Here is a 26,068-nt window from a genome sequence, read left to right on the forward strand (position 1 = left end):
TTAAAGTCTTACCCCCATCATCGAAGATGCCCCCCCCCCCCGACCACCCCCCCCAGAAAGCAGCCACTGCAGCGCTGTAGTTAGAACAATAATAGCCTAGCCATGAGAAAGGGGAAAGAGGAAAAGCAAAAGAGGAACACACAATCCAACCACCCCCCACCCTGCACCCCTGCATTAGACTAAAAATCCCCCCCCAACTAGCAGTGTGCCTGTCGCCCCGTGTAAACTAACCTACAAAAAGCCCCCAGAGGAGAAAGGAGACATCCTATCACCCCCCGTTGCCCTCCAAAGTTGAGAAAACAGGAGAAGTAAAAAAAAAGGAAAATAAAAGTCAGTGAATGATGGCATCCGCAGAGCCCTCCACCGAAAGAAGTCCAGCGTGACACAGTTTATTCCTGGGAGCCAGGACCGTCCGACGCCTCTTCCGACAGATCCTCCGGAGTAGCCTGTCTCTGAGGCAAAGTGTCCAGCCAGTCCCTAGCTGCATCCGGCAAGTCAAAAAACAGCGTTCGAGCGCCATGCTCTATTCGAAGTTTCGCTGGATAGAGCATGGAGTATCTCAGCCCCATTTCCCTCAGTCTCCGTTTGACACCCATGAAACTTTGTCGGCGCTTCTGTACAGCCTGAGTGAAGTTGGGGAAGAAATTAACATCAGCATTCTGACATTTCAGCGGACCGCCACTTCTCGATGCCTGTAGGATCACATCTCGGTGTCTGTAGTTAAAAAGTCTGGCAATGATGGGGCGCGGGGACGCACCCGATTTCGGTTGGCCACCAGGCAGTCTATGGGCTCTCTCCACCGAGAAGAACTTACTCAGGCCCCCGGGAGCCAAGTGCTTCACAACCAGTTCCTCCACAAACAAATCGGCAGCGTTCTCCTCTGCGCCCTCCGGCACACCTGTAATGCAGACGTTCTGGCGCTGTGCCCGTCCTTCAAAGTCATCAAGCCGGCGGGCAAGCATCAAATTGGCGGCCTTCAAGTCCCGAACCTCCGTCTGTACATCAGACATGTCAGTAGTCAGACTCAACGTCTTGATGTCGAGTGACTTGACCCTGTCATTCGTCTTCCCGAGGTCGGCTCTGATGAGGTTGAGCTCGATCGTGAGGGTATCAACCTTGTGGGACATCACTTCATGTTGTTTGTGCATTTCGGCCTTCACGCCCGCAATGGCTCCCATCACGTCCCGGAGGGTGGGTTCAGTGTCTTCCGGGGACGCATCACGATGCGGGTCCTTGGTACGGCCCGATGCACCAGGCGAACCTTTAGAGAGAGAGAAACGTTCAGGAATGGTGGGCTGCGAGAGGGAAGGTTTCCTGCTGACCCTCGGAGGCTTCCCTTTGTCCGGTCTCCTCTGCCCGCCATGATGGGCGACGGGGATCGTGCGACCCGAGACTGGGTCAAGCCAACACTACCACCTCCAGACGGTCAAAGTCAGCAATCACTTCCACCGTCCCTAGGGAACGTCAGGCCTCCAATCAGAGCAGTACGGTCACCGGCCCTTAGCAAGGCAGCTCATCCCCTATCGAAATGCCACCGCACAGGAGCGCCGCCGCCATCCCCACAATGCCAGGCTGTTATGGCGTCGTCGTCACCAGGCTTTACGACGGTGTAACTCGGCACAGGAAGCTCAGATCTTCAATCGGAGAACGGGCGCCGCATCAGCATCAGCACCGCAACTGATTCCTACCGCCGTGGGACAGGATGGTTAACAGGATCGATACGGAGGGTCGGAGGGTCTTCGGAGCTCCGATCTCACGCAGCCATCTTGGTTGCCCGCGAAGCTCCTCCTCCGTCAAATGTAAGATTAAACGCACTTCCGCTAGCACTATTATGGTGATGTTCCCAAACATTGAATGGCTCAGACAGTGAAAAATGCTGGTAGCGCCAACTTGAACCTCATCACGTGGAATGTCCGAGGCTTTACAAACCCGAAGAAAATTACAGATATTTACATGTTTGAACCGATGGGGAATAGATATAGCATTCCTACAAGACTCATATTGCACCCAACACGCATAAAACTATAGGTACAAAATGGGCAGAATCCTCCCACGCAGCTAACTACTCATCATATTCACGAGGGGTCATAACGCTAATCCGTAAGGGAATGAATTTCAAAACGAGAGAGGTGATATTGGATCCGAATGGGAGGTACGTCATAGTTTCAGGGATAGTAAGGGGGCAAAGGATCACGCTAGCTAACATATATGGACCAAACATACACACCTGAATTTTTTCAAGAACTGTGGAATCACATGCATACACTACGAGATACACAAATCATATGGGGAGAGGGGACTTTAATATAGCACTTGTAGACCAAATAGATCGATCAAACAATTCGTTAGAACCACACACAAAGGCTAGAGCGAAAGTTTTAGATTTAATGGCAGGCATTCCTCTTAGAGATATATGGAGGCAGAAATACCCAATGTACGGCAATGCATTTGACCAATCGGAACTGCCACCAACACTTACCCCTCCTGAAACAGACTAAAGAATTGGCTACGTCAGGAAGGAATCGACAGGATGGGAGATCTATTCAGTGAGGGAAAATTCAGACCGGCGCAGGACTTGACATACATTAAAAATCATATGCATTAGTAAAAATAATCACTCCTAACGGTAACTTGAGCATCATACACTTCAAATATATACACCAAGCATATTACACACCAGTCAAACTACAAAAATATGGCCTGCAGGAGGAGGCACTGTGCAAAAGATGTGGGGTGGATAGAGCTGATTTTATACATCTGGCCTAGAGCTGTGTAAAAGTTCAAAAATTCTGGGAGGAAGTGACATCAAAACTCAGTCATGGTCGGGACAGAAATAGTGTGCACAGTGAGAATGTTTGTTGGGACTACTAATGAATGTAAAGGCAGAAAAGCGTAAATTCTGTGCCATATCCTTATTGTTAGCAAAACGTCAAATTGCACAATGTTGGGGTAGCACACAAGCCCCGAAGGTGTCCCAATGGTTTCGAGATATGTCCTATTGTAGAGATAGACTGTTGATGTATGAGGAGGAACTGCCAGCCTGATCTAGACCGAAAGACTACTGGCGATTCTTCACAGACTATGTACGCACCTTAGATATGGATGAGATATTGTAAGTTAAGAAATGTCTATAAATGCATGCATGACAGTAGGTAAATACGAGCTACCCTTACGATAATGTCTGAAAAGACTAGTCATGAAATGTTTACACATGGAGGATGTATGCAGTAATGTAATGGTCTCAGTTGTTTATAGTTTGACTTTCATTTGTACCTTTTCTTGAAAATCAATAAAAAAAAGGGGGGGGGGCTGTGCCAACTCCACCCCTCAGGTGGGAGAGGCGAGGTGAAGCACACCTCCGGGCTCCGGCCATCTTGAAGATGGGGAGCCCTACCCAATCAGTTATAGTATCCTGGCCCTCTCCCACAGGAGAGGATCAGGATAGGGGGTGTACTCACCCCAAAACAGGGACCTATTAATCCCTGCCCTTCCCCCTACCTGTAACGCCCATAAATTTAGTATTTAGGGGCACCCTGGACCTTCTTCCACAGATCCTGATTTCGAAACAAGAAATAAGACCAAGAAGAAAATCTGCCGTTCAGCTGCTAACAAAAGGACGACACCAACTGACTTGGCCCCAGCCCTACAGGCCTGTTGATCCTTGAACCTGCTCCTGCTAAATCCCGGCGTCTCCGGCGGACAGCAACCTCGAGAACCCCGGAGGACCTGCCTGCCTTGACCCTCTTAGAGACTGGGACTCCCATGAGCAGTGGCTCTGCTCAAACAGCAATACCCCTGGTGCCAGCCAGGAACAGCGAATACTGCACACTCTGCACCCGCCAAGCCCGGCCTGTGCCTGAGTGAACAAAGACCCAGAGGACGTCCCCACGGCGATTCTGACCTGGAATCCAGTGCCCAAGGACCTTCCTCGACAGCCCGACGACGCCTGCAGCCTCAGAACCAGGGATCCCTCCAACTGCGACCAGCAGAGGGTAAGATTTCCCTCCGGCCCCCTGTGCCCACCTCCGGGGTTCCTACCTACTCTCCAAGATCCTAACTTACCCCTCAAAATGTTGGTCGCTCCAGAAGATCCTCCGCCCCGGGCCTGCAGCCTTTGTTCACTTTCCAAGATCTCCATTGAATAACATTGAGCTCCCGACTGCTCAAAAGCACCCTGCACCCAGCCGCCCAAGTACCCCTGGCAGTGCAATCTTTGTCCTTCTCTACTACCCCATTTGCCCTGAGCAAGTGACCAGGAGCCCAGCTCCCACATCCGCGTGGCCAGCTTGCCAGCCGCCACCAACAGAAGGCCCCCTGCCTCTCATTCGATAACATTGGGCATAACTACCTCTGCACACGGCTACCCCAGTGCCGCTGAGGGTGTACCAACTGTACCTACCTGACAAATTGGGCTGCTGATGTGGGTGGGGGGAGGCGGGATGGGGAACATGTTTGTTACTAAGCCATGGCACTTGAGAGGCATTGCTGAGACCCAGGATGTACTATTTCTATATGATAAGTGTTCTATATGTACGCATCATTGGTCCTGTGACCGAAGAGGACAACAGTTACACGACTTTTGCATGCTTACGATTTCTTATCCATATAAACTATGACAAACGACATACCAGGTAGATTCACTTTAAGCATGCTTACATGGAACATAAGGTTTTGCCATTCCGAAAAAGATCAGATAATTGTTTGCATGCATGGATTGGTGGCATATAGACGTTGCATTACTGCAAGAAACCCATGTAGCTCCACGCACCCACACCCGTATAGGCCAGAAATGGGCAGAGTCCGCTCACCACTCCACATACTTCTCTTATTCTAGGGGAGTTTCAATCCTGGTAAAGGAGGGCACCACACAACTCGGGGAAGATGGACCGCTCAACAAAAGGTGCTTCACATCAATCACCTAGAGTTGCTGGCAATTTTCCTAGCACTAAAGTCCTTCCAAGTGCACATACGGAACAAAGCTGTCTTGATCCCCACGGACAACATGACAGCCATGTACTACATACAAAAACAAGGAGGCACAAATTCAATGCAACTGTACACCTTCCAGGAGTTCACATTCAGATAGCCGATCTGTTAAGTCAACAGACACAACAGATTCACGAATGGGAACTACATCTGCAAGTTCAACCATACTTTCACATGTGGGGTCATCCAGACATAGACCTGTTTGCCACACACGAAAAGGCAAAATGCCTAACCTTCGCTGCCAGGTTTCCACACCCGTTGTCCAAGGGCAATGCGATATGGATGAACTGGTCAGGCAGATTTACGTATGCTTTTTCGCCAATCCCACTAATACCACTAGTGGTACGCAAGCTCAGACAACAGTCTCTCAAACTGATCCTGGTAGCTCCCACATGGGCAGGCCAACCGTGGTACACCACCCTGCTGGAACTCTCTAGTCAGACCCTCCAGGATATCGCGGTTTGCCACAAAATCGTCACTTTTGTAAAAATGCCACGATTTTTACAAAAGTGCCTGCGAAATCGGCACTTTTGTAAAAATGGCGGGATTTTTACAAAAGTGCCCGCGAAATCTAGACTTCCAGAGCCCTTTCAAGGGGGCGGGGCGGGTCTGCGGAGGGTGGGGGGCGAGGGGGGGATGGAAAGAGCCATCTGGTCGATCTTAGTCCTCTGGAGGCAGTGGCATTGTATAATCAGAGGTCCGGGCACAACCTCGCACCGGTCATTTGAGAGGTTATTTTGTTTAGCGGTCACTCGGGGCTCCATATTAAGTGAAATCAGTCTTCAGTTTTTCCCTTGACGGATTTTACAACTCCTATGCCTCTGAAATTTGAAATTGAACAAAGGTTGTGATCTATATTAACAGGTTTGATAAACAGCTCACCACTTATAATTGTGATCCCTGCACAAAGAGGCGTTTGACTAGAGGACTCAAATTAACGGGTTAGTTGTCATAAGGCCCACGATCCGCAAGCCCGTCTGTTATAGGATGCAATATATAAAGGAGGGGTTTCTCCTGAAATAAAACTTTGCGATTAATACGCTGACCGAGGCAGCAGCCCTGACCCGCTCTTCTTCGCTCATATATTGTTTTCATGTGCTGGAAGTTTAACTAGAGAAGAAAACACGACCCACATAGCAGAATTAATGTCACCAGCAGGTCAGGCTGCGCTGCCCTTTGAATATTGGTGTATTACTCCACAGGGTGACCACAACAACAGGCCAGGGTGACTTTTGGCACATGGACAGAAAGAAACCAGCCCTGCAGCCTCCAACCCTGGCTTTCCTATTCATTTTGAACAAACGCTTTTACAAACCAGGAGTCAGCAATATACGTAAGATAAAAGGTTACAAACATATTTTTTGTATTTATTCTTAACACTGAAATGCTACATAAATAATGCAACCGTGCCACCGAGGAAAGCACCGTTTAAATACTAATGGAATATAGTGCTATTACTAGCTAAGATTTAGCAATACATATATAGGATTATAGGTCAAAATACAACACCAGGGACCAACACACACAGACCACAAACACACCAGGAACCAACACACACAGACCACAAACACAAAAAACTAAGATATCTGTGTTTGTTATTGGAAAATCCGCCAAATAAAATGCAGCTAAATTGCTGCTAAATTTCCATATTTGTGCCGCTAAATTTGCTAATCCATGCCGCTATATCCTGGGGGGGGGGTCTGTAGTTCCACACCAAAAACTGTCTCCGACACCATCCATGCTAACGCAGAACCATGGAGACATCAGACATCAGGCCTCCAGATCCAAGTCAACTGAATCTGGCAATCTGGCTCCTGAAATCTTAGAGTTTGGTTACCTTAACCTGCCAACAGACTGTATGAATATCATTAAAGAAGCCAGAAGATCTACTACTAGAGCTTGCTATGCTGCTAAATGGAAAAGATTTGCCATTTACTGCACTAATAATCAAATTGATCCTTTAGATGCTTCTATTGAAATTATTAAACGTTACCTTCTCCATTTACAGAGATGTAATCTTGCATATTCATCTATTTGATTACATCTTGCAGCCATTGTGGAATATCTACAAAACAGACAACATATGTCGTTGTTTAGAGTACCAGCAATAAAAGCTTTTATGGAAGGATTAAAAAGAATTATTCCTCCTAGGTTACCACCCTCTACAGTGTGGAACCTAAACATTGTTTTTACCAGGCTCATGGAACACTCTTTTGAACCTTTACACAAATGTGAACTGCAATTTCTCACATGGAAAACAGCTTTCCTCATTGCTATTACCTCTCTTAGAAGAGTTAGTGAGATTCATTTTCGCTTTCCTGAGTAGTGGGAAGTTTGGTATCAAACCTCTCAGTATAATAAACCCAAACTGATGCCAGAGTGGGATGTATTATACAATGCACTCATTGGGCAACTTAGAGATGCCCCTTGAAAAAGGACAAGCCTCTGGTGTGTTCCCGGACTGCCACTATGAGACACCAGGCCTGGCTTGGTTCTAGAAATAAAATAACGAAATATTTTTATACAAACAAATTAGTCTGAGTATAATCTTTGTGTGTGACATAATTTCTTGCATGAGTTGCTACAATAAATGCTTAAAACTACCCTCTGATAAAGCCTTACTGCTCCATACACCACCACAAATGGAGAGTAAGGTGCTATCTACTTTTACCTCTACCTACCTTTGGGGTTCCACTGGACTCTGTGCACACTATTCCTTACTTTGGTATAGTATATACAGAGCCAGCAGTAAACGTCAAATGCCCAAGCTTCGCCTCCAGATTCTCTCACCTATTTAATCAGCAATGCACTATGAAAGAACTGGTCGGGATATTTGCCTACTCTTCTTCTCTAAACCCCCGCCCTACTGTTTGTGGCTTCAACATACCTACCTCCCTCACTCCTCCTAGTCAGCAACACTAGCCCAGGATGTCTTACTACCGTGGTACCCACTGCCCCCTTGCAATATCTGCCAATCCCATTTAGCATGCCTTTAGTGGAGCACAGCCACTCAGTAGGAGGCAGGATCACAATCCCTGCTGGGTTGGCGGGCCTGAACATAAGACAGTTATTTCTTGCAAATTGTTTAGAGGAGCTATGCCCACCCTTGCTTTCTGCACAGTCTTACCTTCTGCTGTCTCCCCAATGACAGGACCCTCTTTCCATTTTGCAGCAGAAAGTGCAATTACTTTTGGCCAACGGGCTATCGAGAGGGTGCCTACGCTAGAAGTAGGACATGCTGGTTATTCACACTACTTTCTGGTGCCCGAGAAGGACATAGACCTTTGTCCCATTTGCGTCCTCTCAACACCCTCTGCCGGTAGGAAAAATTTTAAATTCTCACTGGCTCAAGTTGTATTCGCTTCCATCCTGAAAACTGTATGGTAGTGTTGGAAGAAGGTGAGCCATATGGTGGTATTATTAAATCCCAGGGTGGCTGAACTCTGCCTTCGGAGCTTAATGGATCATGAGTGACAGTTAAACCCAGAATTGGCACAACATTTCTGCAGGGAAAGTGCAATGTCAGCAATTATGTGCTTAAGAGTTTCCAAGGTGTATCCCACTTTGACTCATTTAACCCAGGATGGATCTCTGAACTCCTATATGCCTCTCTGCCTTTATCACTTATCCCCAGAGTTCTCAAGAAGATCAGGAATGACCAAGCCCAAGTCATCTCTGTGGCCCTGGACTGGGCAGTGGAATGTTTGATATCAGGCTGCCCCTCCGGGAGGATCTGCTGTCTCAGCAGCAGGACTGGGCTCTGCAGCCAGGCCTTAGCGATCCCCACCTTCATGCATGGAAATTGAGCGGTGACAGCTGAACACCTTCGATCTGTCTCTGCAGGTGGTTGATGTAATCTTAGCAGCCAGGTGTCCCTCGACTAAAACTGTTTATGGCTGTCATTGAGGCAGATTTTGGGCCTGGTGCAGGACTCTGCAATTACACTCCTTCTAAGCTACCTTTCCATAAGTTTGGTTGTTTCTGTCCCTAAGTAGGCAATGCCTTGCTCCGGGCCCAGTTACAGGGTATCTTTCGGCTAATTTGGCCTTTTTGCGATTTCCTCATCAGCCTTCTTTGTTTTTCTCCAGTTAAGTGCTTTTTGAATGGTTTAAAACTTTCTTATCGCTATAACATTGGGGCAGAGTGGGTGAGCTTCAAGCTTTGTCAGCCCGCTATACACCACCTTCTTCCAAGACTGACTGGTTTTGCGGACCTGGGCATCTTTCTTGCCAAAAGTTGTGACACTGTTCCACTAAGGTCAAAACATCATCTTGCCAGCATTTTATGTTCTGCCTCCTCCGTCTAGGGATGAGGAGAGACTCCACCACTTGAACCCCAAAAGAACGCTATGCTTTTACATCGTACTAAAGTGCACAGGGTTGGCGAAAAAGTCAAGGCTTTTCAGAAGAGAACTATCTCCTGCTGGATTGTGCTCTACATTAAGAATTTATTAATTGCTAGCACTTGTTAAAAAGCATCCTCTGGAAGGACTGGGTGTTCAATCTGCCAGGGCCACAGCCACAGTTTGCCACCACTGCATTTGCATGTGGAGGTCCCTGTCTTAGCCATTCGCCAGGCAGCTATGTGGGAGTCGTTCTCAAACCAACAGATTTAGGAAGCACTATTGTCTGGTTATTCGGGTTTGCAGAGAGAGGGGAATTTTGCCCGCTCAGTCCTGCAGGACTTTATGGTGTGAGTCCATCTACAGACCCACCTCCGCATAAATACTGCTTTAGTATCTATTCAAAAGGGGATAATCTGCGGCTAGCAGTTTCTCTTAGGAGAACAGTGACCTTCGGTAACGCGGTTTCTGACTGAGACGACCTAGCTGCATTTTCCTCACTGACCCTCCTATCCTCCCAGATGTCTGGTTGATCTCTAGCCATTAATAAAATTCCAAGTCAAATGATCTGCACACTGATCACACCAATTTGCTTTTGGCTCTGTACGTCTTTTGGTGTAGACCGTCTCAAAAGCAGCTGATGTCAGCATGTAGGAGTGGGGCCTATATAGACTCCTCACATTGTTTCTGGAGAGGAATGGCATCATTGTGGAGCCACACAGTACCACCTACTGGCACACAGGTACTGCTGAAAAGTTTCTGCATCTAGTCTGACACCTGGTGAATATTCAAAGAGGGTGGAATTTTTCATGATGCTGTGCTGGAAAGTAATCCTGCTTTGGGATACCCGTGGTAAAATCTTTCCAATTTTCATTTGCACCACTTTTGTTTCAAAACGTTTTTTATTTATATGCATTAAGTAAGAGAATACAAATACATCATGACATTCAGCACACTACTGCGTGGACATATCGAGGCATCACAAGCAGGGAGATGATAGCCAAGGCCCCTGAGCACCCTGGTGTTTCAGACAATGACAGTGTGGTAAACCAAAGCCGTCCGGCATTCCCGTTTTGCATATTCCGAACGTGTCCTACCAGTGGTATACTTCTGCAACAGCTGCACTTGCGCCTACGACTGACTGCACAGAGCTACAACTGTCAAGGGGCGGTGTCAAGAGACTACAAGGCAATAACCCCCGCCCCCCCCAGCTGTGGAGTAGTTTGCTCCGAATAGACATGCCTAAATTGAGGTATATTGCAACGCTGTATATCATGAGCAAAAGATGCATGAAGGAAGACAAAAAGGAAGAAAGAACAAGAACATGGAAAGAATGCACGTATAGGGAGTGGGATAGGAGAAACGGGAGAGAAGGGATAATAGGCAGGGGGGGCAGAAGCGCGTTGATGCAACTTCTAGGTCCATTCGCACCACGCGGGACCACCAGTCCAGCAACCTCCACCAGCATGTCCTAAATATTCTCATCTGTTAGTTTTTACAGCCCTGTGGTATGGGGCCACTTGTGGGTAAGAGCCTGATGTCTCACAGGTAATGGAAATGCAGTTTGTGGCTGTGTGGAGTTAGGCCCTGTGTGGGGGAGGCTGCTCACCAAGTGAACGTTACTTATTCAAGTGGTAAACATGTTTTGGAAATTTAGATTAAATCAAGCTGTTCCTGTCCTACAGGGTATGAAGTGGTTCACAGTTAAAAAACAAAAAGGGTTAAAGGATGGTGTTTGGGGTTGGTGCTGATCCGCTAATCCACTCCTGCTTAATTAACAAACAATATTCTTGTTTTATTATAGTGATCGACTCTGATAACGAGATTGATGACCCAGTGTATTGGGGTAAAGTAATCAGACCACTCCGAAGCGTGGATCCAACACAGAGTGAATACCAAGGATTGATTGAAATCACTGAGGAGGGTAAGCATAAATTCATATTTTTGCAGCTTAAATGAACTAGTCTCTTAAAGGAGCATGATCTGCACTTGTTCGAACTAGGTTATGTAATTAATTTTAGATTCATATACTCACACCCATGATACCTATTATTGATGATGTTTTCTTAGGTGTAAGAAAAACGTGCGTGCACATGATGGTCATCTTTGAATGATTTGTCTTTTCCGTTCCAAGATGGCTAGTTCTCTTGCACACTCATAGGCGGCCATCTGGGAATAGTTTAAAAATGATTTTAAGATGCCCAGCTCCAAAATCTAGCAGAGCCCAGGAAGGAATTGGGTGATGGGTTGGGAGCAGAGAGCGGGTTGCAGTATATATTCCTTCAAGCAGTGCATTTGAAGGATACAGAACATCTAATTAGAACAAGGTGAGAAAAAAGACTCCTTGAGTAGGGGCAAACAAGACTGGGAGGAAAGCTGCTGTCAATTCTGAAAGGAAAGCAATCCAATTCAAAGCAGGCATTTGGGATAGACCAGCATGAGCAAGTGGTGGCCACAACACCTATTCCAGATCTATATGGGATACAATAGGCCTGTTGGACAGACTTTAAGATGATCTATTTTGCTTCAGCTCTACATTAGGGGCTCTTAGGCATCTAGTGGTCACTTTCGTTACTGCACTTGTCTTACTAGGCATTACAAGTTTGTATATAATTTAGTCAGTTTTGGTTGTGTGCTTTTTTGGGGGGATGGAGGCATTGTCTGCTTTATTCATTTGGTATTCTCTACGAAACTAAACTCTTGAACTGTGAAGAAAAGAGCCTCGAGGCAGTGTGCTCCTCAGTCTTGTAAAATGCTCTTTGTGAATTTTTATAGCTGGATGTATTTTAGTTCCATACAGGTTGCATGGTGAAAGTAAGCAGTTTTCAATCTGTTGCAGATGTGGCCACTGTTAAACACTTCATCTTCTGTGCCTCAACATGCTTGTGTTCCCAGGAGTCCCCCCAAAAAATTAGACATAGCAGTAATGAGCATGGTTTTGGGCAACACTAAAATATTGCATCTTTCAGGTATTCCATTGCTTTAATATATTCAAGCTGTATGCTCAAATTTTTTTCTAAAACTTTTAACTGCTACTGGATGTTTTTAACTAGGGCCTTTCCTTTTGCAAGGTTTCTGTTCCTATGTGATAATGTGCACGATTGTTTACAGTATCTGAAAGAGACACGTTAGTGACAGATTCCTTACCTTAGAATATCCCCAGGCGTCAGACTGGATCCGGAAAGTTTTGCTTAGCAGTACCGCTGCGCGTCAGTAGGTGGCTTCCTGCAGCTCTGCGTCCGAAGCTGGCGTCGCAAGCGCCGAGATGACATCAGAGACTACTTAGGCGTCACCCATGCGCGCTGGAGTCAGTTCTTTCTCGTTCCGCGCCAGTAAGCGCAGATCCGGTTAGAGCACGTAGAGACTTTTGTCTCATGTTGGTTTTATCTGGTGCTAATAGGGATGCCTGGGACCTGCAGTCGCAATATGTTGGTGGCAAACCCCACAACGTCTGTCTTTACTGAACGGAGCGCGACAATGACTTCCGGTCCTGTCTGGACAGTACAGCTATGGCCCTGAAGGCCCTAAAGGAACGGCGCCAGAAGTTGTTTGAAGTTTGGCACTCGTCCCGGCGCCGTTCGAGTTCCAGGGGTCGTTCCTGTGACCTCTCTGAGTTGTCACCACCACTCCTCTTCCCCTTCGGATTCTGGTAAGAAACTGCACAAAAAGGTCGAAGAAGCGCTTTCGCTGTCCGACGTCCCTCCGTTTGTCCCCTGATGCGGACGAGGGGGACAGTGTGAGAAATTGCCTTCTTTCTTGCTTTGGTATGCCCCCTCTATTTGCTGAACTGCTGATGTGCTTAGACTGAGTATGCCCTGGGCTCCTGCCAACCAAGTGCCCAGGGCCTGTGTTCCTTCCCTAAACCTGTGTTAAAACTAAAACCCAATTGGCATCTCTGGCACCTGTCAGCCCCTAGTAGATGGTACCCAGGGCATGGTGACCAGAGAAGACCCATATTGTGCTACCCTTAGGGGATCTCTACCCTGACACCCACACACTGCCTTTGCAGGGTGAGTGTCTAAGTGCAGTACTAAACCAAGAGTCGACATAGCACACATCTCTGTGTGCCATGCCCACAAGACCCAACACCCTGGCATACCTCAGTCACCCCTCTAGCTGGGTGCCCTTTGCCAGTGGTGTGGGCACAGGTGCACGAGCCCTGTGCCCCTACAGTACACAGGACCATTCCTGGGCACTGTAAGTGCAGTGATGCAATTAAGAGTATGTGGTGCTGGGAGGTCTTCATTACGAACTCCACAGCACCATAATGGCTACACTGAAGACTGACCAGTTTGATATCAAACTTCTCAGCTCATTAAACCTGCACTGATGCCAGTGTGGGATTTAATGTAAAATGCACCAGAGGGCATCTTAGAGATGCCCCCTGAAAACCTAAACTACAATCCACATCTGATCTGAGAGGCTGCCTCGGCTCCCCCACAGCAGACATGTTGCTGGACCCCTGGGTGGAGAGCCCCCACTCTCCTGGGCCTGCAACAAAGCACATCCTGGGCGATGTGCTAGATCTCCTCCCCCAGGATGGGCAGGGGGAAGCTTCAAAGGCCTGTCGCCTTTGTGAGCGTCTCCAGAACACTTACTGTACTCAGCAACTGGCCCCCACCAGTTCTGACCCCCACTCTGGCCGGAAGACTGGCTGGAAACCCTACATCAGGAAAGGGGGGGTGCCAGCCTGTGCCAACCCCACCACACAGGTGGGAGAATTCAAGGTGAAGCACGACCCCGGCCATCTTGAAGATGGGGAGCCCTGCCCAATCACAGCTAGGCCCCTGCCCCCCTCCCACAGGAGAGGATCAGACTAGGAGTGTACCCACCCCAGGACAGGGACCTATTGATCCCTGCCCTTGCCCTACCTGTAACGCCCCTAAATTCAGTATTTAGGGGCACCCTGAACCTGCCTTCCTCATATCCCGATAAGAAAACAAGAAAGATCAAGAAGAACCCCCGCCGTGCAGCTGCTAACAGGATGACACCAACTGACTTGGCCCCAGCCCTACCGGCCTGTCGACCCTGGAACCTGCCCCTGCTAAATCCCGGCGACTCCTGCGGACAGCAACCTTGGAAAACCCGGAGGACCTGCCTGCCTTGACCCTCTCAAAGACTGCGACTCCCCTGAGCAGAGGGTCTGCTCCAACAACCATACCCCTGGTGCCAGCTAGGAACCAAGAATCCAGCCCACTCTGCACCTGCCAAGCCTGGCCCGGTCCGTGCCTGAGTGACCCAAGACCACGAGGACGTCCCCCCGGTGACTTGGACCCGAAGTCCAGTGCCCCAAGACCCTCCTCGATGACACAGGTGACGCCTGCAGCCTTAGAACCAGGGACGCCTCCAACCGCGACCAGCCGAGGGTAAGATTTCCCGACACCCAAAAACACCCCTGGACCCGGCGCCCCACGGCCACCTGTGCCCTCCTTTGGGGTACTCACCTCTTCTCCAAGAATCCAACTTACCTCTCGAAGTGGTGGTCGCAGCTGAAGAATCTCAATCCCTGAGCGTGCAGCCTTTGTCACTTTGTAACTTTCCCATTGGTTACATTGAGCGCTGGACGGCTCAAAAGCACCCTGCACCCAGCCGCCAGAGTGCAGCTGAAAGTGCAACTACTACCCTTCTGTACTTTCCCACTTGCCCTGAGTAAGTGACCAGGAGGTCAGCTCCCACAGCTGCCTGGCCTGCCTGCTTGCAGCCACCAACCAAAGGCCCCCTACCCTCCATTGGATTGCATTGGGCCTACTCTCTCTGCACCTGGCTGCCCCGGTGCTGCTGAGGGTGAAACAAATGTACCTTTCCGACCCTGGGATACCCCTTAGTCTATGCCCAGAACCTTAACCTCACCAGCCGAGTGCTCACCTGAAAGCCGATAACTCACTTTCCTTCTATAGGCTAACATTGACTGGTTTTCACTGAAATTTCTTCTAAGTGTTGATTTTTGAAACTTTAAATATTCCTCTAAAATCAGCCGAATAATGATTTCCGAAATACTCACCTGGGATCAGGAGAGAAGCCAGTGCTGTACTTTCTAGTTCAGTATTGAACCGCAAAAGTAATCTTAACTGTACTTACCAGTTACCAGCATTTTCTTCCATAGGAAACCATAGACTGTTTTTCTCTGAAATTTTTTCCAAGTATCGATTTTTGCAAATTACAAATATTCTTTAAAAATCGTAGCAACTACTGAAACGTAATTACTTACCTGTCTTAGGTAGAGGTCCCAGTGCTGAACCTAAGAGTCCAGTACTGGATTACAAAAGTAACGAGAACCTACTTTTCCTGTGACATGAATTTCCTTCCACAGGGTACCATTGCCAGTTTTTCTCTGAAAAGTTTCTAAGTGTCAAGTTTGAAAATACATTTATATCCTTTCAAAATTACAACCCGCGGCCTACCCGCCTTACCTGGGTCCGTCGTCAACTCCTGCACAAACAAAAGATTTCCTTGCTGCCATGGACTGCCTGTTTAGGCCTCGGGCTCCCGCCGGTGCGCCTTCGGGCCCCGTGGTCCCGTGTCTGGATCCTGCTGGTCCGTCGACTCCTTAGGCGGGTCCAGCCTCGGCGGCTCCTGCGCCGCAGGATCCTGCGCCCCTGGCTCTGGCCTCAGTGCTAAGAGGTCCCATGCTGCTAGCTCCGGCCCCGGCACCGCCCTTGGCTCCGGCGGCGGCGCTGCAGTGGATACCGCTGGTTCCGCCTCTGCCCCTGTTTCTGGAAGGATTTGTCCCCGCCTGGGATCCGAATTTGGAACCGGCACAGTTTATTCCTTCACTGGTCCCTGCCCTGCCGCCGAGGCCTGTGCCTACAGTGCCGGCGGAGGAGGCTGACTGGGAAGGGTTTGAGGAACGCTTGCTTGTCAGTGTGATTCTGAGCAGGACTGGGTGGATGGCTTGGAGGAGGCCGGTGGCCTTTACGTCTCCTCTGATCCAGGGCTTGCCTCTCCCCCGCCCACTATGGAGGAAGGCGCCTCGTATACGTTGGTGCTGGGGTCCTTAACCTTGATCTCCCCACAGTGACCCTGAAGACAAATCTCCTCACTGAGGTTCTCCAGCCGACGTCCACTTCATCGGAGCTGCTGCTGCTCAATGATGCCTTCACCGAATTCTTGTTGGGCACTTGGACACTGCATGCCACAGGGGCCCCTGTGGACAAGAACGTCGCCTGGTGTCATCGCTCGGCGCTGGGTGACCCTGACTTTCTGACCACTCATCCTACACCCGAAAGTCTGGTCATTCAAGCTTCTACGTCGGAGTGCCTTTCCCACAGCTCCGCCGGATCAGGACTCTGAGATTGGAGCAGTTTAGCAAGCGGTTGTTCTCTTCGGCCAGCTTAGGACTGCGGTCAGTGAACACTGCATGCCTTCTGGGCCGCTATTCCCACACTGTGTGGAATTCTGTGGCTGAGGTGTCACCTCGGTCCCCGGAGAAGGTCCAGACTGTGCTGTCTCAGGCTGTGGCTGAGGGTAAGGACTCGGCTAGATTCGCCATTCGTTGTGGCTTGGACACCGCAGACTCCCTCGGTAGGGCAATTACCCCGACCGTGGCGCTTCGGCGCCACACCTGGCTGATATCCATTGGGTTCTCCCTGGACGTTCAGAGCTCGCTCATGGACATGCTTTTTGACGGCACTTGCCTGTTTGGTGATAAGGCCGACATGGCACTGGAGCATTTTAAGAACTCTCGAGCTACGGCCAAGTCCTTGGGCCTTTCCACCACGCTCCCGTCCACGTTTAATTCCTTTTGTGGCCATGGCAGAGGCACCCCTGGCCTTTCGTTCGGTCAAAAGCCTGCGCATAACCAGACTCGGCATGCCCCTGGATGCAGCTGCAGCGTGAGGTTCAGTCCACCTCCGCCCGCAACATCTACCTCAAAGCCTTCCTAGTCTGAGCTTCAGGTCGCACCTCGCACCAGAGGGTGGCAGGATTTGCCATCACCTTCCCCATTGGCGTTCTGTCACTTCCAATAAGTGGGTGTTTCAGCTTGTCAGGAGGGGCTACTCCCTCTCCTTCAAAACTACCCCCCCCCCCCCCCCCCGGTTCCTTCCCCCCCCCTCCTCCCCCGGCCATGCTACCTCAGTTCCACCACATGTCTGGGATCACTTTGTGCTTCTCCAACAGGAAGTCTCGACCGTCTTGGCCAAGGGGGCCATTGAGCGAGTCCTTGAGGCTGAAGTAGGATGTGGTTGTTATTCCCACTACTTTCAGGTCCCCAAGAAGGACAAAGTGGGCTTGCACCCCATCTTGGGTCTCAGGTACATCCAAGATGGGGCGGAAGGAGAAGTTCAAGATGTTGACTCTGGCTCAGGTCCTGGCTGCCCTCGACCCTGGAGACTGGATGGTAGCATTGGACTTGCAGGGCGCATACTTTCACATTCCCGTCCTGCTGGCCCACCAGCGTTCCCTGCGGTTCACAGTAGGTCAAGAGCATTTTCAGTTTGCCATGCTCACCTTCGGCCTTACCAGTGCCCCTCGGGTGTTCAACGAAAAGATGTCGGTAGTCGCAGCTCATTTGCGCAGGTCATGGGTGTGAGTCTTCCCCTACCTGGATGACTGGCTGTTGAAGGCAGGCTCGCCCCAGGCAGTCGTCGCCCACCTTCAGACTACGGCCGGCCGACCTGCACTTGCTGGGGTTTTCCATCAATGCCCCGAAGTCGCACCAGAGTCCTTCTCAGAAGCTCCCCTTCATCGGAGCGGTTCAGTTTCGGGTCAATCCCCCCCGAACAGCGAGTCCGGGATATTCAGGCTAAGATTCAGATCTTTCAGCCTCTATCCCGGGTTTCAGTCAGGATGACCCTCCGGCTCCTGGGCCTGATGGCCTCCTGCATCCTGCTGGTACAACATGCCAGATGGCATACGCTGGCTCTGCAGTGGGACCTGAAGTTCCAGTGGACACAGTATCAGGGCAACCTGTCCGATCACGTCAAGATCTCGGAGGGCACTGCACAGCACTTGCAGTGGTGGATCACAAATCGCTATTGAGTCAATCGTAGATCCCTCTCTTCCCCAACCAGAGCACACAGTGGTGACGGATGCGTCCCTCCTAGGATGGGGTGGCAACTTGGGACAGGCGGAGATCAGCTGCTTCTGGTCCCTGGCGGAGTCCCGGCTCCATATCAACCTTTTGGAGCTTCGGGCGTTGCGACTTGCACTGACAGCTTTCCTCCCCTCTTTCCGGGGAAGTGTAGTGCAGGTGTTAACGGACAACACCACCGCCATGTGGTACTGCAACAATCTGAAAGAGACACGTTAGTGATAGATTCCTTACCTTAGAATATCCCCAGGCGTCAGACTGGATCCGGAAACTTTTGCGTAGCAGTACCCTTGCGCGTCGGTAGGCGTCGTCTGCGGCTCCGCGTCCGTCGTGGGCGCCGTGATGACGTTGTCGGAGCACTTACACGCCGCCTCCGCGTGCTGAAGTCAGTTCTTCTTTTTTCCACGCCAGCCAGCGCAGATCTGGAAAGAGCAGTTACCTAGTCTATTTTTGACTAACTTTTTGATCATTCTTCGAAGTCTCACGACTCCGATCGGTGCCTTAGGGATGCCCGGATTTAAACACTGTGAGGAGTGCGACCGCACGATGTCGGTCACGGACCCCCACCACCTGTGTTTGACCTGTTTAGGCGTCGACCACGACGACAAGGCCTGCTCCGACTGTCTGGCCCTATCTTCGAAAGCCAGGCGGGAGCAGTCCCGCAGGCGACTCGAACTTCGGCAGTCGGCCCCGCCCTGTGCCGCGTGAGGTCCTGGTCCCACGGGAGGTCGAAGGACAGGTCGCGGGGACGGAGCCACCAGAGCTCCGGGAGTCGGTACCACTCCTCCGGGTCGAAGTCGTTGTCAGGTAAGAAGCAAAAGAAGTCGAAGAGGCGTCATTGCTCTTCTGACTCTGCCCGACGCTCGCGCGATGCGGCCGGGGGTTCGGGTGACACCGCCCACGCGGCTCCTCTAAAGTCGCGGGCGTCGCGGCCTGCCCCACACCCTCCGGTCCCTGGGCTGAACGCAACGCCGGAGGAGATTGAGCGCTTCCTCATGGCCATGAGGTCCCTTTCTTCTCTAACTGGCTCCGCGGCGCCTACGGGCCCAGCAGACCCGTCTGGGGGCCCTAGTGGGTCGGGGGCTTCGCCTCTGACGCCGTCGGGTGCTTCGGCCCGACGCCGCTGGCACCTTCGGGGCCGGCGCCGCAGGGCCCCACGGTCCCGACACCGCCGGCGCCTTCGGGCCCGGCTCTGCAAGGTACAGCGGCCGCCGGCGCCTTCGGGCCCGGTGCCGCGGGACACCGCTGGACCTTCCTCGGGCTCTGGATCGTCACCGGTGGACCTTACGACACCCCCCCCCAGTCTCCCCACCCCCCACACCCCCCCGGCCCATCAGGTGTTGTCTCCGGCGCCGTCTTCGGGAGGTGCCGCCCCCGATTCCTCCTTTATTCCGGGTCCGACGACGGAACGGTGCCCCTTTCGACGCCGTTTGGAGATTTCCACTTCTACGAACCGGCCTCATTAAATTACAACCCTGAGTACCAGGAGATGGGTGATGAGGAGGATTGGGAGGGGTCTGAAGACCCTCTGGCCAGAGAGTTTCAGTCTCAAGCCTACTGGGCAGGAGACCTTGGGGAGACCAGTGGCCTGGACACCTCTCCGGACACTGGTTTTGTCTCTCCTCCTACCGTGGCTTCGGATGAGGGGGCAACCTAAAGCGTGGTGTTGACGGGGGCGGCCAGGGCCTTGGCCCTTGAGCTCCCCGTCACGGCCGTGAGGACTAACCTCCTCACTGAGGTCCTTAAACCGCAGTCATGCTCGGCCGAGCCTCTGCTGCCCTTTAATGAGTCCTTGACCGACGTTCTTTTGGGCACCTGGTCCAAGCCCGCTACGGGTTCGCCCGTAGATAGGAACGTGGCCAGACGCCACCGCCCGGCCCTGGGCGACCCATGTTTCCTGTCCTCCCACCCCACCCCCGAGAGTCTGGTCATCCAGGCCTCGAATTCCCAGACCGCATTCCCGACTGCTCCGCCGGACAGGGAATCCAAGAGGTATGAGAATTTTGGTAACAAAATTTTCTCCTCCCTTAGTTTGGGACTGCGGTCTTCCAACACCGCATGCCTCTTGGGCCGCTACACCCACTCTCTGTGGGAGACTGTGGTGGAAGTGCTGCCAGAGTGTCCGTTGGAGGTACGGGCCAAACTCGGCCAAGCCCTTGTGGAGGGCCGGGATGCAGCCAAGTACTCTATCCGGTGTGGACTGGATACCACTGACTCGCTGGGCAGAGTGATGGCAACGACGGTGGCGGTGAGACGCCACGCCTGGCTGAGATCTGCCAATTTTTCGGCAGACCTCCAGAACACTCTGATGGACAGGCCGTTCGATGGCCGTCGCCTTTTCGGCGACAAGGCAGACCACGTGCTTGAGCGCTTTAAGGACTCCAGGGCTACGGCCAAGTCCTTGGGCCTCTCGGCCCCGCGCCAGCAAACGGCTGCTTTTCGCTCCTTTCGTGGCACAGGAAGGGGCATCCCCACACGTGCCGCTAGCCACTAGCCGCAGGCTAACATCCAGCGCTGTGGCGGCGGAGGAAACCGCCGTGGAGGCGGTCGGGGACCGAGGCGAGGTCAGTCCACACCTTCCCCCACAGCATTCGCCTCTAAACCCTCCTAGTCTGTGCTTTTCTGCCCATGTGACGCCAGTGGGAGGCAGGGTTCGCCATCACCACTCTCACTGGCGCACTGTCACTTCGGACAGGTGGGTGCTGCAGATCGTCTGGAGGGGCTACTCCCTCCCCTTCGAGACAACTCCTCAAGCCACACCACCGCGTTTCGGGGGATCATTTGCGGCTTCTCCAGGAGGAAGTTTCGGCCCTCTTGGCCAAGGGGACCATTGAGCGCGTTCCTGGGCCAGAAGTAGGACGTGGTTGCTACTCCCACTACTTTCTGGTACCCAAGAAGGGCAAAGGGGGGCCTACGCCCTATCTTGGACCTAAGGAATGTCCACGGCTTCCTCCAGAAGGAGAAGTTCAAAATGCTGACTCTGGCTCAGGTCTTAGCTGCCCTGGATCCAGGAGACTGGATTGTACCTTTGGACTTGCAGGATGCGTATTTCCACATCCCCGTCCTGCCTGCCCACCGGCGTTACCTGCGGTTCACGGTAGGCCACGAGCACTTTCAGTTTACCGTGCTCTCCTTCGGCCTTACCAGCGCCCCACGGGTGTTCACGAAGGTGATGGCGGTGGTCGCAGCTCATCTGCGAAGGTCAGGGGTCTCAGTCTTCCCCTACCTCGACGACTGGTTGTTGAAGGCAGGGCTCACCCCAGGCAGTCATCAGCCACCTACAGACTACGGCGGATCTCCTGCACCAGCTGGGGTTCTCCATCAATGTGCCGAAGTCACACCTGTGTCCCTCTCAGAAGCTCCTTTTCATCGGAGCGGTTCTGGACTCGGCGCAGTTTCGGGTTTACCCACCCGAGCAGCGGGTTTGGAATATACAGGCTCTGATTCCAATCTTCCGGCCTTTATCCCGGGTTTCTGTCAGGTTGACGCTGCGGCTTCTGGGGCTGATGGCCTCCTGCATCCTTCTGGTGCATCACGCCCGGTGGCGGATGCGGGCTCTGCAGTGGGACCTGAAGTTTCAGTGGGCCCAGCATCAGGGCAACCTGTCCGACCATGTCCTGATCTCGGAGGGCACTGCGAGACAGCTGCAGTGGTGGCTCACGGACCGCGATTGGGTCAGCGGCAGATCCCTCTCCCTTCCCCAACCGGAGCACGTAGTTGTGACGGAGGCGTCCCTCCAGGGCTGGGGAGGCCACATGGGAGAGGCAGAGATCAGAGGCCTCTGGTCTCCGGCGGAGTCCCGGCTCCATATCAAACTATTGGAGCTGCGGGCGATTAGTCTACCACTGAAGGCATTCCTCCCCTCTGTCCGGGGAAGTGTAGTGCAGGTGTTCACGGACAACACCACCGTCATGTGGTACTGCAACAAACAGGGCGGGGTGGGGTCGTGGACCCTCTGCCAGGAGGCTCTGCGCCTTTGGCAATGGCTGGAACATCAGGGCGTGACCCTGGTGGTTCAACACCTGGCCGGTTCTCTGAACGCCAGGGCGGACTCAGCCGCCGGTGCATGATGGATCACGAATGGCGTCTGAACTCGGACTTGGCGCAAGGTCTCTCTGCAGTGGGGAGAGCCTTGGTTAGATCTATTCGCCACCGAAGAGAACGTGCAATGTCATCAGTTCTGCGCGTTGGAATTTCCAAGGCGGCACTCGCTCGGAGACGCTTTTCGTCGCGAGTGGAGTTGCGGTCTGTTATACGCCTTTCCGCCTATGCCACTTCTGCCCAGAGTGCTAAAGAAGATCAGGCGCGACCGGGCACAAGTCATCCTTGTGGCTCCGGACTGGGCACAAAGGTACTGGTATCCCGAGCTACTCAGTATGTCAGTCGATCCCCCGGTTTGTCTGCCTCTTCAGGAGGACCTTCTGTTGCAGCAGCAGGGGACGGTCCTCCACCCGAGCCTGTCCAGTCTCCACCTCCATGCTTGTAGATTGAGCGGAGACAGTTGAGGCCATTTGACTTGCCTCCTGAAGTTTGCAACATCATTCTGGCAGCCAGGCGTCCCTCCACTAAGTCAGTATACGCCTGCAGGTGGAACAGATTTGTGGCATGGTGCACAGCAATGGCTGTGGATCCCCTTAATGCCCCTCTTTCTGAGGTTCTCCTCTTTATTCTTTCTCTTGCCCAGCAGGGCTCTGCTCTGGGCACTATCAAGGGCTATCTTTCAGCCTTCCTAAGGCTGCCTGATCAACCTTCTTTGTTCAAGTCCCCCATCGTTAACCGATTCCTGAAGGGCATCACACATACGTTCCCTCCTGTACCCTTCGTGATGCCTCAGTGGGACTTGAACCTGGTTCTTACATTTCTGATGTGCGCTCCCTTTGAGCCACTTCACAACTGTCCTCTTCGCCTTCTCACTTTGAAGACTGCCTTCCAGGTAGCCATCACCTCTGCCAGGAGAGTGAGTGAGTGAGCTCCAGGCTTTATCTTGTAAACCTCCCTTCCTTTCAGTCAATCTGGACAAGGTTGTGTTACGGACAAGGCCCTCCTTCCTAGCCAAGGTAGTCATGGCCTTCCACATTGGGCAATCTATCACCTTGCCCACCTTCTTTCCGCCTCCGCATCCCGAGAGAGAGAGAGAGAGAGAGGAAGAGAGGCTCCACTGTCTGGACCCAAAACGTGCGCTCTCATTTTATTTGGATCGCACACGCCAGTTCCGGGTGGATGACCAACTCTTTGTTGGTTACGTGGGCGCTAAGAAAGGGAAAGCGGTGCACAAGCGGACCATCTCGCGGTGGATCATCTTGTGTATCCAGGCGTGTTACTCCTTGGCTAAGAAGGAGCCCCCTGTGTGGCTGAGGGCTCATTCCACTCGAGCCACAGCGACTACTACTGCTTTGGGCCGAGGTGTGCCCTTGCAGGACATTTGCCAGGCGGCTACGTGGGCCTCGCTGCACACGTTTGCAAGACATTGCCTGGACATTCAAGTCCGGAGGGATGGCTTCTTTGGCTGTTCCGTCCTCCAGGACTTTCTGGTGTGATTATTGGTTCGCAGACCCACCTTGCTGGGGTATCTATTCTAAGGTAAGGAATCTATCACTAACATGTCTCTTTCAGATGCACAAGTTACTACTTGTGTAACGATATATCTGTAAGAGACATTAGTTAGTGATAGATTCCTTACCGACCCACCCATCCTCCCCGTTCTGCGAACCAAAATCTAGGGTTAAGGTCATCCCCTTTCAGGGCCCTAGTTTCATGGCACCAGTGTTGGTTTTTGGCATAGCTCTGCGTTTCTGGCGCGGAAAAGCTGTGTCTAAGAACTGACGTCAGCACGCGGAGGCGGCGTCTAAGTACTCTGACGACGTCATCACGGCGCCTACGACGGATGCGGAGCCGCAGACACCTACCGACGCGCAAGGGTACTGCTACGCAAAAGTTTCCAGATCCAGTCTGACGCCTGGGGATATTCTAAGGTAAGGAATCTATCACTAACTAATGTCTCTTACGGATATATTGTTACACAAGTAGTAACTTGTGCAACAGGGCGGGGTGGGGTCGTGAATCTTATGTCAGGAGGTTCTGCGCCTCTAGACATGGCTGGAACATCAAGGCATTACCTTGGTGGTTCAACACCTGGCAGGTTCTCTGAACGCCAGGGCTGACTAACTCAGCCGCCGGTGCATTATGGATCGCGAATGGCGTCTGAACTGGGACGTGGCGCACGGTTTCTTTCTGCGGTGGGGAGAGCCTTGGTTAGATCTATTCGCCACGGAAGAGAGCGCTCCATGTCATCAGTTCTGTGCGTTGGAATTTCCAAGGCGGCACTCGCTCTGCAATGCTTTTCTTCGCGATTGGAGCTGCAGTCTGTTGTACGCCTTTCCGCCTATACCGCTTCTGCTCAGAGGGCTGAAGAAGATTCGGCGCGACCGGGCCCACGTCATTCCTGTGGCACCGGATTGGGCACGAAGATACTGGTATCCCGAACTACTCAGCATGGCGATCGATCCCCCAATTCGACTGCCTCTTCAGGAGTATCTTCTGTCGCAGCATCAGGGGACGGTCCTCCACCCGAACCTGTCCAGCCTCCATCTCCAAGCATGGAGATTGAGCGGCGACAGTTGACAGCTTTCGATCTTCCGTCCAAAGTCTGTGATTTCATTCTGGCAGCCGGGCGTCCCTCCACAAAAACAGGATACGCTTGCAGGTTTAACAAGTTTGTGGCATGTTGCACAGCAAAGGCTGTGGATCCCCCTTCTTCTTTTCTTTCCGAGGTTCTTGTGTTCCTTCTTGCTTTGGCCCAGCATGTCTCTGCTGTGGGCACTATCAAAGGTGATCTTTTGGCCATTTCCGCCTTTCTACGGCTTCCTGCCTTATCTCTTTAAGTCCCCGGTTGTTAACCGTTTTCTAAAAGGCATTATGCACACGTTCCCTCCCGTGCCGTTCATCATGTCAATGGGACTTGAACCTTGTCTTGACATTTCTGATGTGCGCTCCTTCGAACCCCTTCATAACTGTCCTTTGCGTCTTCTCACCTTAAAGACTGCTTCCCTGGTTGCTATCACCTCTGCCAGAAGAGTGAGTGATCACCAGGCTCTTTCTTCTAACCCTCCTTTCCTTTATGTTCATCCGGACGAGGTGGTTCTGAGGACCCGTCCTTCTTTTTTGCCAAAGGTTGTCACCCCCTTCCACATCGGGCAGACCTTCTTTCCGCGTCCACATCCTTACAGAGAGGAAGAAAGGCTTCACCGTCTGGACCCAAAACGTGCGGTCTCCGTCTACCTGAGCTATAAACATCTGTTCCGGGTGGATGACCAGCTCTTTGTTGGCTACGTGGGCGCCAAAAAAGGTCAGGCCGTGCACAAATGAACCATCTCTCGGTGGGTAGTTCTCTGGATTAAGGCCTGTTACTCGTTGGCTAAGAAGGAGCCTCCTGTGGGGCTGCGTGCCATTCCACCAGGGCAACAGCAGCCACTATTGCCTTGGGACGCGGCGTTCACTTGCAGGACATTTGTCAGGCAGCTACGTGGGCCTCGCTGGACATGTTTACCAAGCATTACTACCTTGACAGTCAAGTCCGGAGAGACGGCTTCTTTGGCTGTTCTGTTTTCCGTGACTTTCTGGTGTAATTCTGTTCGCAGACCCACCACCGGGGTTGGTATTGCTGGGGTATCTATTCTAAGGTAAGGAATCTATCACTAACGTGTCTCTTT

General features: G+C 51.8%; 1 protein-coding gene across 1 annotated transcript in view; it reads left to right on the forward strand.

Annotated features, from left to right (window-relative positions):
- CSDE1 (cold shock domain containing E1) overlaps positions 1-26,068 on the forward strand; it is a 689,720-nt gene that overhangs the window by 462,186 nt on the left and 201,466 nt on the right. Inside the window, 1 exon segment of the mRNA XM_086923281.1 lies at positions 11,133-11,252. Within this exon segment, the coding sequence (XP_086779407.1) occupies positions 11,133-11,252 (120 nt within the window).

Source organism: Lissotriton vulgaris, chromosome 5, assembly GCF_964263255.1.
Source record: "Lissotriton vulgaris chromosome 5, aLisVul1.2, whole genome shotgun sequence".
In the NCBI taxonomy this organism is placed as follows: Eukaryota; Metazoa; Chordata; class Amphibia; order Caudata; family Salamandridae; genus Lissotriton; species Lissotriton vulgaris.